The 15,261-nt window shown below is 38.9% G+C and overlaps 1 protein-coding gene across 1 annotated transcript in view; it reads left to right on the forward strand.

Moving 5' to 3' along the window:
• Positions 1–15,261, forward strand: part of LOC126162055 (cullin-3) — a 264,745-nt gene that overhangs the window by 236,509 nt on the left and 12,975 nt on the right. Inside the window, exons 12-14 of the mRNA XM_049918298.1 lie at positions 1,657–1,826; positions 12,176–12,314; positions 12,985–13,112. Of these exons, the coding sequence (XP_049774255.1) occupies positions 1,657–1,826; positions 12,176–12,314; positions 12,985–13,112 (437 nt within the window). The remainder of the gene's footprint in view (positions 1–1,656; positions 1,827–12,175; positions 12,315–12,984; positions 13,113–15,261) is intronic.

Below are 15,261 nucleotides of genomic sequence, written 5' to 3' on the forward strand. Positions count from 1 at the left end.
ACTCGTGATATGAGCTTCCCATTCTTGCTTCCTGAATAGGAACAGCATTGTTGTTTATTAAAACTTCAGTTTGATGTAGATGGTGGGTGCCAACTACCATGGCTAAAAACATTTCAGTTTTCATGTTGTCAAGCTTAACAGTACTTATTTGTGAAAAAACAGTGTCCCCCACCCCCACCAGAAAATGCTGTCAAAAGTGCATCTGTATTTTGCAATTTTGGAGCATCTATTTTTTGTAACATCTTGCTGTGGTAAATTAAGTTCACTGCCACAGTCAAATAGCATGCTCACTTCTCAGGTACATATTCAAAATTTTTTTAAAAAAATGTTTCTTTTTAATACTCTTCTTAACCGTTAACTGTACCCTTCCATTTATTCTTATTCTTTGTGCATTTAGAAGAGATAAGGCCAAATGCATTGCAGTTTTATGAACAGTTAATGTGTCTGTAAAAAATCCTTTTTGAGTTGTAAATTGTCTGTAAAGTTGAAATCTCTTTTTCGTCATTTGATTAGAAGTATTTTGCATTATTGGTTCATATGTTTGTTAATGCACCTGTGTTTCATGATGGCTATACATGGAAGTATTACGTATGTCTCGACCATCATCCTCCGGAAATTAATGCACTGTATCATGGTTACATTTCAGGTTGTGTGGTAATGGTTTTTATAATTTACTAAACTGCGAGGCTTTTACTGCTCAGTTCTGCACACTTACAGCTCTCTTTGGTTCATTTTGATAAAATATGTCTTTTGCCTTGCATCAAAAGTACAACTTAGATTGCTGTGTTCTCTTTCAAGAAATCTTGTGCACATTATAATGAAATATGTAGTTTGTTCTAAACCAACTCAGCTCCCTTAAAATGGCTTTGTATATGACAGAAACACAAAGTTTTTCTGGAACATTTTGATTTATTGTAAATTTTATCTTTGGAATCCTTAAAATAAGAGACAGCATATTTTAACAATGTAGGAAAAGACACAGTTCTACTTACTGTAAAGAAGACATGTGAAGTTGCAGACAGGCACAATTAAGACACTTACATAAAACTTTCAGCCACAGCCTTCATCAGCAAAAGAGAAACACACAGCATTCATATACACAAGCAAACCAACCTCATGTACCCATGACCACCAGCTCCTACATCACAGGCTGAAATGCACTTCAGCCCAAGATGCTGTGGTTAGCTCATAACTCTTGTGGCCTCAATTCCTTACATGTTTGTATTCGTAGCCTAAGGTTATTGTTTCTCCAAGGAAGATAACAGTGAGTTCTGATATGGCAAAGTGTCTATTACGTATTACTGTAATGCCAGCCAGGTCTTAACAATAAAGATTTTCTGAAGGAATAAAAATTGCTTCAGAACTGCAATAGAATGGTCTACATTTATGTTTTTAAATTTCTCAACAAATTGAGAAACACTTCAGTTGTTACCCAAGACAAAAAAATTGATATTCATAATTTTGTTGTTTCAGTGAGATGAAATTTGACTCTCATTGAAAGATTCTGATGGAACTGTTACATATTACTAAGTCACTCATCTGTAATTGGCAGAATAAATGTATTTCACTTAAGTGCAAATTTGAACATACACTTGGAGCTGGCGTTGGCTATGCTATAAGCTTTAGTTTCACTGAATTAACTTATTTTCATTGCAGGAAATCCAAAGTGAAACAGACATACCTGAAAGAGATTTGATCCGTGCCTTGCAATCCTTGGCTATGGGAAAGGCAACGCAGCGAGTTTTAATTAAAAACCCAAAAACCAAGGACATTGAGCCAAATCATTTGTTTTATGTAAATGATTCCTTTACTTCAAAACTCCACAGGTACAGTTTTACGTAGCAAGAATCATTTGTGTGTGTGTGTGTGTGTGTGTGTGTGTGTGTGTGTGTGTGCGCGCGCGCGCGTGCATTTTCCTTCATCTGATGAAGGAATTTAATCAGTAGCTAAATAATATCTGCTGCTCAGTGCCGCCTCTGTGCGGTAAGTAGCAATCTGTCATTGCTATCTTAGAAGTAGTATGTAACACTGTACTTTAAAAGCTTTTACTGTTCTTACCCAAATCTAAGCTGCACCCGAAAAATGAGACCCAGAATTCAAGGAAATCAAAGCCACACTTGAAAAATGAGACTTGAAATTACTTCAATATGGAAACGAGGTTGGTTCATTCTAATATGAGATACAAAGTAGATAGAGTGGATGAAGGTTACAGCAGTAGTAGTTGTTTCGAAGTTGTAAGCTTAGCAGTTGAGCTAAAGCAAGGTTATTTTGTAGATTAATTTACTCTTTCAAACATTTAAAAACCACATAACTTGTCTGCACAGAATTTATAGTCTTACAAGATTTAAAAATTAATACTACAAGTCAGTTGCTGTGCTTCATTTTTGACTGTTATCACTATTCAGCATAAGAATAATATGAATATAAACATTACATAATACTTACATTCTTCCACGTTTGCTGTTGTCTCACTCAAATTTGTTAGGCAAGCACGGTTTAAATGAGGTAGCAGCTAACACTAAATAATACATGGCATACTGTTTACATTTGTATTATTCTTCAGATGGAGACAGTACATGAATCATAATTCATAGGAACCATATCTCGTCACTCGTAGGGAAACATTGAAGGCGTGATGTAAGCAGTATTGATGTAAATTGTACACACAGTTTTGCCAATTGGCTTTTTTGGTAGTAGGTTTTTAGTGAAGACTTCAGTTGTATGGCCAGCAATGCTTATAGAATAAGAATGAAATTAAAGGCGGAAATATAAAACAAAATTTCATTATATCTATCATGCAAATCTTGTGAAATATTGAAAAAGATCAGTTAGATAATTATGACTCACTATCACTTGATTTAAAGAAAAATTAAGCCGTTCATAGAATTTGTTGACCTGGGAAAAGCATTTGACAATGTAAAATGGTGCAAGATGTTTGAAATTCTTAGATAAATAGGGGTAAGCTATAGAGAGAGATAGGTAATATACACTATGTACAAGAGCCAAGAGGGAATAAATAATAAGAGTGGATGACCAAGAACGAACTGCTCGGACTAAAAAGGGTTTAAGGCAGGGATGGTCAGGAAATAGATGGAGTTAAGAAATTCTGCTACCTAGGTAGTAAAATAACAAGCAACAGAGACAGAAAGGAGGACATCAAAAGCAGACTAGTGGTGGCAAAAGGGCATTCCTGGCTAAGGAAAGTTTTACTAGTATCAAACATAGGCCTTAATTTGAGGAAGAAATTTCTGAGAATGTACATTTGGAGCGCAGCATTGTGTAGTAGTGAAACATGGACTGTGGGAAAACCAGAGAAAAAGATTGAAGTATTTGAGATGTTGTGTTACAGACAAATGTTGAAAATTAGATGGACTAGTAAGGTAAGGAAGGAAGAGGTTCTGTGGAGAATTGGATAGAGGAAAGAAAAGTGTGGAAAACACCAACAAGGGAAGGGACAGAGTCACCTACTACATTTAGTATCTCATTCATCAATAGCAAGACTCACATTCTATACTTAGTGTCTTATTTCCTAATTTAATATTCTCAGTGTTGCCTGATTTAATAACACTATGTTTCAGCACCCGTATTTTTCATTTGTTTATATTCATTTTATAACTTATTTTCAAGGTACTACCCATTCCCTTTTGCTGATCAGAGTTGTTTGCCATGTGTGACCTAATTACTGTGTCATTGGAAAATCCCAAAAGTTTTCATTTCTTTAATTCTCTTTTCTCCTGGGTTTCCTACATTGCTTGGTCAGTATACACATTGAATAACTTGAGAGTTAGACTGTAACTCCCTTCTTAACCCTCTAGCTGTGGGTGACATGCATGTGTGTGTTTGGCTCTATGTACATAGTCTACAGGGGACACTGTTATTATGTGGGATGTATTGGGTTGATAAGTAAGTTTGTAGCATTTTTCTATAAGTTTATAAGAAAAGCAACAGGCTCAAATAACAGAGACTTGACTCATCTATAATACATTCTCCTTCTCTATTTATAGTAGTCTGTGAATACTGTGGCAAATTTTCAATTGTGCAACTGTAGCAATCATGTGGCTTTTAAGAAAAGAGCACTTCATGCCATATTCGGAGCGCATTGTCATCTGAACTGGAATTTCCTTGAAGAGTTGTTTGATAGAGAGCAGACAAGTGAAAATCTGAAGGTGCAAGATCATGGTTACACCTCAAGGAAGCAATTCATAGTACATCACACCACTGCTGTTCAACCAGATGCATAACGTTATCTTTTGTGAGTGCCCGTAGGGGAGATGCTGCTTCGTTTTGGCTCAACTACTACTTTCTTTTCCTTATATTAGCAATAAGACACTATTTCTCATCACCGGTAACAATACAGAATAGGAATGGTCGGTGTTATTCATGAGCCAATTGATGACAAGCAAGCAGAAATGCACATAAGGCCACCTGCTGATTTTTGTGATTTTGGCTTAGATCATGTGATACCCATCAGTCATAGCGTTTTTGTTTTGTATATTGGTATTCCAGATGCTATGAGTTTATTTATCAACTTGCATTTTTTATTTGTAGTTCACTGTTGCTATTTGAGTTTACATATTGTCTTTTTGTCATTTGGAGGTGAGGGGAGCTGTGGACACTAGAAAATGGAATGCCAAGTGGAGAAGTCTAAACATTTCCAACATAACTCTTGTGTATAAGTTCAACAGAAGGGTGACAGCAATGGAGACAGCTAGAAACATTTGCGCTGTGTATGGGAATACCATTGTACAGAGCACAGCAAGAAAATGGTTTTGTTGTTTAAAAGAGAAGTGTTTTGACATTAGTGACTCTCCACATTCAGGAAGACCCCTTCGGGGTTTAATGGAGATCGTGTAAACGCATGAATCCACACCGATCCACATCATTGTACTCAAGAACTGGCAAATGGTGTGAACTGTGATTATTTCACCATTGTGCAACACTTGCACACAATGGGAAAGATTCAAAAATCGAATGTATAGGTACCGCATGCTCGAAGCCAAAATCACAAAAATAGCAACTGGTCATCAGCAATTGGCTTGTGGCCAACACCACTCTATGCTATACTATATCACTGCTGACTGGAAATGGTGTATTTATGCTAACATTTATATTTAAGTGCCAGGAAGTCGTTTCTGAAAGTATTTGGATGGAGTGTAGCCATGTATGGAAGTGAAACGTGGACGATAAATAGGTTAGACAAGAAGAGAATAGAAGCTTTCGAAATGTGGTGCTACAGAAGACTGCTGAAGATTAGATGGGTAGATCACATAACTAATGAGGAGGTATTGAATATAATTGGAGAGAAGAGAAATTTGTAGCAAAACTTGACTAGGAGAAGGGATCGGTTGGTGGGGCATATTCTGAGGCATCAAGGGATCACCAGTTTAGTATTGGAGGGCAGCATGGAGGGAGACCCAGAGATGAATACACTAAACAGATTCAGAAGGATGTAGGTTGCAGGAGATACTGGGAGATGAAGCAGCTTGCACAGGATAGAGTAGCATGGAGAGCTGCATCAAACCTGTCTCAGGACTGAAGACCACAACAACAACAACAACAACAACAACAACAACAACATGCTAACATAAGGAAAAGAAAGAAATGGTTGAGGCCAAAAGAAGCAGCAACCCCCTGTACAAAGACCTGTGTGCATCCACAAAAGATAACGTTATGCGCCTGGTGGAACAGTGATGTATAGTGTACTACAAATTGCTGGCCTTTGTTGTCAATGACTGTTTTTAACGCCTTGTAGACCCACTCCAGGAAGTCTGCGTGAAGTGATGCAACTCCATGATAACACCTGCCCACATTCTGCTAGACTAACAAAACATTATACAGGAGTCAGGCTATGAAGTCATTCTGCGCCAACATTATCCGCCTCATCTTGCACCCTCAGATTTTCACCTTTTCTGCTCTCTATTGAACACCCTTCAAGGAACTTCATTTCCAGATTAAAATGTGCTCTGAACATGTTTTTCTACAGTTATGGAACCAAAAATTTACCCCAGCATTGACAAACTGTTGTAAATAGTGAAGGAGAAAACATTGGTGATGACTAAAGTCTCTGTTATATGTATCTGTTGTTTATTAAATCTACGGAAAAACACACTTAAACTTATGCACCACCCTATATCGCGTTTACTCAATTATAAGCCAACGTTTTTTCCCAAATTTGTCATTAGAAAACTATGGGATTATCTCATATTTGCGTATTACACTATTGTTGCTGTGGTCTATGTTTTTACATTATTTAACAGATTGATGTAGGGGTCGTCTTACATTTACAAAGGATGCTTGGGTTATTGAGGTCAAGTGCAGATTTATTTTGATAAATTCAGGAGGGTAGGTAGGGCAAACGTTACTTGTGCTTGAACAGGTTGGAGATAAGGTATTGACCTTGCTCGAACACTTGCTCAATAGGGTATTGACCTTGCTTGAACATGTGACATTTGACTCTCATGGCACTAGTGCAAGGGATGTGCGAGGCACAATGAACTAGCCAACACAACAGTGTATTGCTCTGCGTAAAATTTAACAGTTTTATGAAACAGAAAATGATACAGAGTTTAACACTAACATCTTGCAAGCTTGTGTCGTATTTGAACAGTTTTGCAATAAAAATTCTCAAACATGTATGGATACCTTATCATACATTTGTGGTTCTTTGTAAGTAAACTTAACATTGAAAAGTGAATGTGCTGTCCTTCAAAAAAACATTAAATAACAGTGAACACAAGGCAGTATTTTATTTGATTATGAGATACTGTAATGATTTACCAGGTGAGTCACAAATAAGAAATTCGGCCAGTATTCAAGTATTGGAATACTGGGTGAAACATTACCATAATCAGCTTTAGAACAGATGACGACATTCAGATGAAACAATAAATCAAATTCATCCAGAATTAAATGTCTGGAAAACTAAGTAAATCATAGTAAAGTGTCTGTAATTGTTATCACGTGAATAAATCCCAGCAGCAAGGCTTATCGTGGAGATAGTACCAATGGATGTCACTAGATCATGGGACTAGTGAAAGTTTGAGAATTTTACTAAACTGTGATTGCAATCTTCTAGTTATGAAGTAGTTGGTGTTGTTGCACATATGACCTGCACCATAGAAGTCATCGCAGATTGTTTTTCACAATTACTCGAGCACAGGATTGTGGAAGGGTTGGAGGGGAGCAGCAGTACTGGCTTGGCTGAGAATGGTGACGAGTGAAGGGAGGGGAGTGGTGAGTGGGTTGCAAATTATGTCACACTGTGGACCATGGGAACCTATACCACTTACTTGGTTTTTTATTAACGTCTACTGCATTTAAACTCAGTTTTCCTGAATTCTACTGGAATTGACCTTAAAATTGGACAGTTACATGACAGTGGTATGCAATTCTGCAGGAGGCAGTAAACGTCTAGACAGGAGCCAGTGGAATACTTATGTTTCTTGCAACAATGTCGTCGACACTCACTGTGAGGTATGATGGGAAGGGAAGGTGATATGTCAGCTGCTGGTTTTACGCAGCCAGTGAAAGATTAACAGGCAGACGATATGTTTGGAAGTAAGACACTTTGTAACATCCTCACATCAGTATAGAAGTGATATCCAATATATTTTCAGCAAAAAAATCGGCTGCATTCTCAAGTTCCGTCGTACCATAACTTCAGATATCGCAACATATACGGAAGAAACAGTGAAAATATTTGTGATGCCAAAGATATACACTCCTGGAAATGGAAAAAAGAACACATTGACACCGGTGTGTCAGACCCACCATACTTGCTCCGGACACTGCGAGAGGGCTGTACAAGCAATGATCACACGCACGGCACAGCGGACACACCAGAAACCGCGGTGTTGGCCGTCGAATGGCGCTAGCTGCGCAGCATTTGTGCACCGCCGCCGTCAGTGTCAGCCAGTTTGCCGTGGCATACGGAGCTCCATCGCAGTCTTTAACACTGGTAGCATGCCGCGACAGCGTGGACGTGAACCGTATGTGCAGTTGACGGACTTTGAGCGAGGGCGTATAGTGGGCATGCGGGAGGCCGGATGGACGTACTGCCGAATTGCTCAACACGTGGGACGTGAGGTCTCCACAGTACATTGATGTTGTCGCCAGTGGTCGGCGGAAGGTGCACGTGCCCGTCGACCTGGGACCGGACCACAGCGACGCACGGATGCACGCCAAGACCGTAGGATCCTACGCAGTGCCGTAGGGGACCGCACCGCCACTTCCCAGCAAATTAGGGACACTGTTGCTCCTGGGGTATCGGCGAGGACCATTCGCAACCGTCTCCATGAAGCTGGGCTACGGTCCCGCACATCGTTAGGCCGTCTTCCGCTCACGCCCCAACATCGTGCAGCCCGCCTCCAGTGGTGTCGCGACAGGCGTGAATGGAGGGACGAATGGAGACGTGTCGTCTTCAGCGATGAGAGTCGCTTCTGCCTTGGTGCCAATGATGGTCGTATGCGTGTTTGGCGCCGTGCAGGTGAGCGCCACAATCAGGACTGCATACGACCGAGGCACACAGGGCCAACACCCGGCATCATGGTGTGGGGAGCGATCTCCTACACTGGCCGTACACCACTGGTGATCGTCGAGGGGACACTGAATAGTGCACGGTACATCCAAACCATCATCGAACCCATCGTTCTACCATTCCTAGACCGGCAAGGGAACTTGCTGTTCCAACAGGACAATGCACGTCCTCATGTATCCCGTGCCACCCAACGTGCTCTAGAAGGTGTAAGTCAACTACCCTTGCCAGCAAGATCTCCGGATCGGTCCCCCATTGAGCATGTTTGGGACTGGATGAAGCGTCGTCTCACGCGGTCTGCACGTCCAGCACGAACGCTGGTCCAACTGAGGCGCCAGGTGGAAATGGCATGGCAAGCCGTTCCACAGGACTACATCCAGTATCTCTACGATCGTCTCCATGGGAGAATAGCAGCCTGCATTGCTGCGAAAGGTGGATATACACTGTACTAGTGCCGACATTGTGCATGCTCTGTTGCCTGTGTCTATGTGCCTGTGGTTCTGTCAGTGTGATCATGTGATGTATCTGACCCCAGGAATGTGTCAATAAAGTTTCCCCTTCCTGGGACAATGAATTCACGGTGTTCTTATTTCAATTTCCAGGAGTGTACATTTCACAACTGTACTATTAGGATGATGATGGTGATTAAAAATAATGATACCAAAGATGACATGGTAAGCAACAAAGATAGTGAAGATTAAATTAGTGTAAACCATTTCTTTTTGTTTATTTTATTTCTTTTTGTGGTAATTTCCAAGAATGACTGCCTATCAAATGCACTGGTCCCTAGTGACATATATTGAATGTGTGACTCTGTTATTAATAAACATAATACCTACCTTCTCCCATGGTTTAATTTAAAAATACTGAATTACTTTTTCAGTCTGCTTGCACAAATCAGTTGCATAGTAGCAACACAGAGCTGTACGCTGATTGATTTGTATGAACACACTGAGTGAGTAAATCAATTTTTTAAAAATTAAATCGTGGTAGAAGGTAGGTAAAGCAATGTTTATTAACAGTAGAGTCACACATTTGATATACATCGCAAGGGGCCAGCGCATTTGATAGGCATTCTTAGAAATTGTCCTTCTGTGTTATCAAAATGTAGACAATCAGTAAGTGGCCGAAGTTTGAAATAGGTGTAATGCTAACATTTTATGCAGATACTCAATGTCAGTAAAACAGTTTCTAATTTTCATTAGTCAGAATATGTTAAAAATTACTTTTTCCCAAGGAATCTCCTTAAAAATGGGGGTTCTTATATTCTGGGTCTTTTATGCTCGATTACATATGGTAATTATCGAATAAAATTGGTCAAAAAAGTCAGAAAATTAACTACGGTTAGAAGTTCAGAATTACTGCCTCCATTTCATGTCGCCAACTATTATATAACAGTATTAAATGTATAGATTGTTATCCTCCTCTTAGAGGAAACACATTGATAGAAAAACAGCTAGATATTGTTTATGTGCCTGTCTGGCATTGACGCCATATTGTTATTCCATCCCAGATTCTCCATTGTTCAACTGTTACACAGGTGAGAGATGAACTTCGTTCTTTGTATTGTATCACTAATAACTTGAGAGATACAAAGACTGTATTGTAGTCAGCATTGGTTCAAATGGCTCTGAGCACTATGGGACTTAACTTCTGAGGTCATTAGTCCCCTAGAACTTAGAACTACTTAAAACTAACTAACCTAAGGACATCACACACATCCATGCCCGAGGCAGGATTCGAACCTGCGAGACTGTAGCGCCTAGAACCGCTCGGTAGTCAGCATTGGCAAACACTTTTTCTGAATGTGCAAATGCTGGAAATGTAGGTTTCTTTCTTTAATCTGTCTTCTGTGCAGGTCATTAATAATGTCTTTCATGTTCCTCCGTTTCTCGGAAACCCAAATGCACCTTTGGTTAGCTTCTACGTCATTTCATTTTTTAAATTGACACTTTGTGTTAATATTTTGCAACCATGACTCAGTAATTTGCTATTTTGGTAATACCCTCATGTGTTAGTGCCTGCCTCCTTCAAATAAGAGTGCATTCCCCCATCAATCTCAAATATCCGGCATATATGTGGAATGGTTGTTGTCTATTCCATGTGCCTTGTTTCAGTTTAGATCGTCTAGTGCTTTATTGAATTCTTCTTGCAGTGTATGAGGTACATTCAAGTTCTAAGGCCTCAGATTTTTTTTTCTAATTAACTACTCACCCGAAATTGATAAAACTGGCGTTACTTCTCGACGTTATCATCCTGCAGACGTACACATTTTTCACAACGCTGACGCCATGATTCCATGGCAGCGGCGAAGGCTTCTTTATGAGTCTGTTTTGACCACTGGAAAATCGCTGAGGCAATAGCAGCACAGCTGGTGAATGTGCGGCCACGGAGAGTGTCTTTCATTGTTGGAAAAAGCCAAAAGTCACTAGGAGCCAGGTCAGGTGAGTAGGGAGCATGAGGAATCACTTCAAAGGTGTTATGACGAAGAAACTGTTGCGTGACGTTAGCATGATGTGCGGGTGCGTTGCCTTGGTGAAACAGCACACGCGCAGCCCTTCCCGGACGTTTTTGTTGCAGTGCAGGAAGGAATTTGTTCTTCAAAACATTTTCGTAGGATGCACCTGTTACCGTAGTGCCCTTTGGAACGCAATGGGTAAGGATTACGCCCTCGCTGTCCCAGAACATGGACACCATCATTTTTTCAGTACTGGCGGTTACCCGAAATTTTTTTGGTGGCAGTGAATCTGTGTGCTTCCATTGAGCTGACTGGCGCTTTGTTTCTGGATTGAAAAATGGCATCCACGTCTCATCCATTGTCACAACCAACGAAAAGAAAGTCCCATTCATGCTGTCGTTGTGCATCAACATTGTGTGGCAACATGCCACATGGGCAGCCATGTGGTCGTCCGTCAGCTTTCGGTGGCACCCACCTGGATGACACTTATCACGTCATGCAGGATTGTGTGCACAGAACCCACAGAAATGCCAATTCTGGAGGCGATCTGTTCAACAGTCATTCGGCGATCCCCCAAAACAATTCTCTCCACTTTCTCGATCATGTCGTCAGACCGGCTTGTGCGAGCCCGAGGTTGTTTCGGTTTGTTGTCACACAATGTTCTGCCTTCATTAAACTGTCGTGCCCACGAATGCACTTTCAACACATCCATAACTGCATCACCACATGTCTCCTTCAACTGTCGATGAATTTCAATTGGTTTCACACCATGCAAATTCAGAAAACGAATGATTGCACGCTGTTCAAGTAAGGAAAACATCGTCATTTTAAGTATTTAAAACAGTTCTCATTCTCGCCGCTGGCGGTAAAATTCCATCTGCCGTACAGTGCTGCCATCTCTGGGACGTATTGACAATGAACGCGGCCTCATTTTAAAACAATGCGCATGTTTCTATCTCTTTCCAGTCCGGAGAAAAAAAATCGGAGGCCTTAGAACTTGAATGCACCTCGTACATCCCCATCTCATCTTCAGTCACTTCCTCTTCCCTGTTTATGATATGTTTGCTATTTCTAACTCTATGCTTCACAGACTGTGTTTATGTTCAAGTTTGGTTTAAAATAGATATTACATTCGTTGTAGCTGAATGTGAACGCAAACTAATTCTGTAAACTGCTTATTTTAGGGTAAAGATTCAGACAGTTGCAGCAAAGGGAGAGTCTGAGCCAGAGAGACGAGAAACACGTAATAAAGTTGATGAAGACAGGAAACATGAAATTGAAGCAGCTATTGTACGAATTATGAAAGCGCGCAAGAGAATGACTGTAAGTGCAGTGTCTTTCCTTCAGCTTATTATGTACTCCATTCTTTTGTGGGACATTCCTGATTTCATTATAACTGTGTAATTTTGGATTATATGAATGAACTGACCTTGCAGTCCCAACATATTGCCAGATGTGGTACTGGTACACACCTGAGACAGTACTTGGTAACTACCAATGCTGCAGTGGATTCAGTAACCTTAAAAGACAATAGTTGCCAGTTAAGTTTTTGCCTACATGTTTGTTCATACTTTATTTAAGTAAAATTTATCACTATAACAGTGATAGATACAACCACTTAAAATTTCTTTTAAAGTAATGTAATTATTTTTTAAATTTTAATATTGAATGTAAAAACTAAAAGTATTGCTGTTTGCCAGTATATTCATTATCCTGTATGTTCGTGACCAACTGCAGTTTCAGGCTGCAGCTGGACTTCAATAGACATTTAATACAAGGTAATTATAGATGATTGAAGCAGTTTCACAGATTTGCAGTCACATATTTTGATCACGATATGTTAAGGAGGGTCATTCACATTTCTTCCAGTCCTAGGATCTGCTCATATGCACTTCTGATAAAAGTTCTATGAGTCATTTTTAGTTAGTTGTCACTTCTGCTTTAACATTTGGTAGTAACATGTGCCATTTACAATTAATTGGATTGATTTCAGCACAACGTCCTTGTAACAGAGGTAACGGAACAGTTGAAAAGTCGATTTCTTCCATCACCTGTTATAATCAAGAAGAGGATAGAAGGATTAATTGAGAGGGAGTACTTAGCAAGAACACCAGAGGATAGGTAAATGTGTAATGCACTATGTATAAGTTAATAAATAACTGTGTGTTGCTTAAAGTTGTCATTTTATGCTTACAGGTGGTAATTTTGTTCAAGGAGGAGGTAAAAAATTAGCATCTGTAAGTGAAAAATGAAAACTTTTAAAAGCTTTACTAAGGCTGCTAAATAATTTTCCAAGCAGTTTTTCAGTTGTCATGTTGATGTAAGACATAATGACTTATTCATTGCTGCTCTGTGCTCATTTTGCCAGAACTTGATCTTTCCATGGGTATAGGCATTTCATGTTTTCGGCTTATGCCACTCACGTGCTCACTTTCTAAACACTAAGCCAACTGCAAACTGGGAAAACTGGACATAATCTTTTATTACAGTGTGGTGGTTGGTTTTTTTTTTTTTTTTTTTTTTTTTTTTTTTTTTTTTTTTTTTTTTTTTTTTTTTTTTTACTGACACTAGCAATCACATTCAGCTGAAAAACCCCTTCTTAAGCATTCCTTTTGTTGATTTATACATTACCTGATGAAAACTGTGCGAACTGAGTGCTGGATCACATGCTTTTAGTTGAAGCTTCTATCCTTGTTCATTAACTTTTCCACTGCTACAGACTTGCTCACCAAATACTGTTGCATGTACTGAGAGACAACGTTCTGGTCAATACGAAATACTTATCATCTGATTTTTTGAAAACTATTAGATGAAAATATTTGATTTTTGTGCATCTTACAGTCTGTTATTTCCACTCCATAAAGAATGGAATTTCTTTTCGTTATCCATCGTACCTCTATGTTTCACTGAATTAAGTAAAACACGGCATAAAATTTTAAAGATTTTGCAGCGTTAAAACATACTGTGTAAACTTTGTGTATAGTTGATTTCAGCACCTACTTAGCAGTAAATGAAATGTAGATAAGATATTGAAATTGTATTTAAAATTGAGAGCAGAAGACTATCTCTCTTCATTCTCAAGTTTCATAGCTGAAGGACGGTCGCGCACAACATACCTATTCATCTCTTTGCACTCGTGGTCATAAAAATCATCTTATCTAAAACGAGTCAAGATAACTAAATGATGTTTTTTGCAAAAGTTAGTATGCAATGCTACACATACGTTGTATGATAAATACACGAAGTTCAATGGTATACTCACAAGTGAAGAAAGCTGCCTCTTGATTTTTTGGATAGCTGCTTAAGTCAGTTGTAACCATGTTCTTTACATCTTACTTCTATATTTCGAAATGCTGAGAGACATACCAAAATAATATTGGAACTGCTGAACTAGTATGCAGGGTTCATAATGGAGCTAATGGAGATTTAATGTGACAACTGACTGAATCAACAGTGAGATGGTAACTTCAGTTTACATAAAATTTGCAATCCAGTGCCCAATTTGCTTAGATGTCAGTGGAAATGTTATCGGCCTAATTTTAGAATTACGTGAGAGTGTAACTGCAGTGGAAAACTGAGGGAAACAGTTGTTGTTGTAATAGACCATGTGTGTCTTGTCTGGTTCCCAGTTTAGTACAGAGTCCAAACAGTGGAAAACTGAAATCTTGAGTTTGACACAGCTGGAGAAGACAGATAGGAAAGATGTGGAAATGTTAAGCAAATTTATGAATTCATAAATTCATTAATCTAGAGATTATAATTTTTACCAGCAAAACTTTGAAGCATCACATTACTATTACCCACTATACTTGGCACTTTACCTGCCAACAGAAGATATAACATGAAGTTCCATGTATGATTAGTCACTGGGCATTAGCCTATGTGAAAATAATGTATAGTATAAGTCAGTCAGACCGTGTTGTTGGTCCTTGACATACAACTGCCACTTCTTTAAAACTGTGTGCACTAATACTCAAAACTTAAATGATACGGTATTAAATGGCAGTATTGATGATACATAGAATTCACTGTTGGTGTTGAACTGCTACTTTGTATGTCACTTTGTTGACACAACAATATCGTATGTCAATTTTTATTTAATGTATGGCTGGAAATTTATTTTCCATTCTTTTTTCATTTAATATTTTATTAATAAAATGCATTATAATATCATAATTCTATGTTTGTTTGATATAAAGATCACAATATATTTCTTCACTTTCCTCTAAAGCTGAATTTTTTAACGTATGGGTTTGCTGTTAACTGTCTC

The sequence above is a fragment of the Schistocerca cancellata genome, chromosome 2 (assembly GCF_023864275.1).
Source record: "Schistocerca cancellata isolate TAMUIC-IGC-003103 chromosome 2, iqSchCanc2.1, whole genome shotgun sequence".
Classification (NCBI taxonomy): Eukaryota; Metazoa; Arthropoda; class Insecta; order Orthoptera; family Acrididae; genus Schistocerca; species Schistocerca cancellata.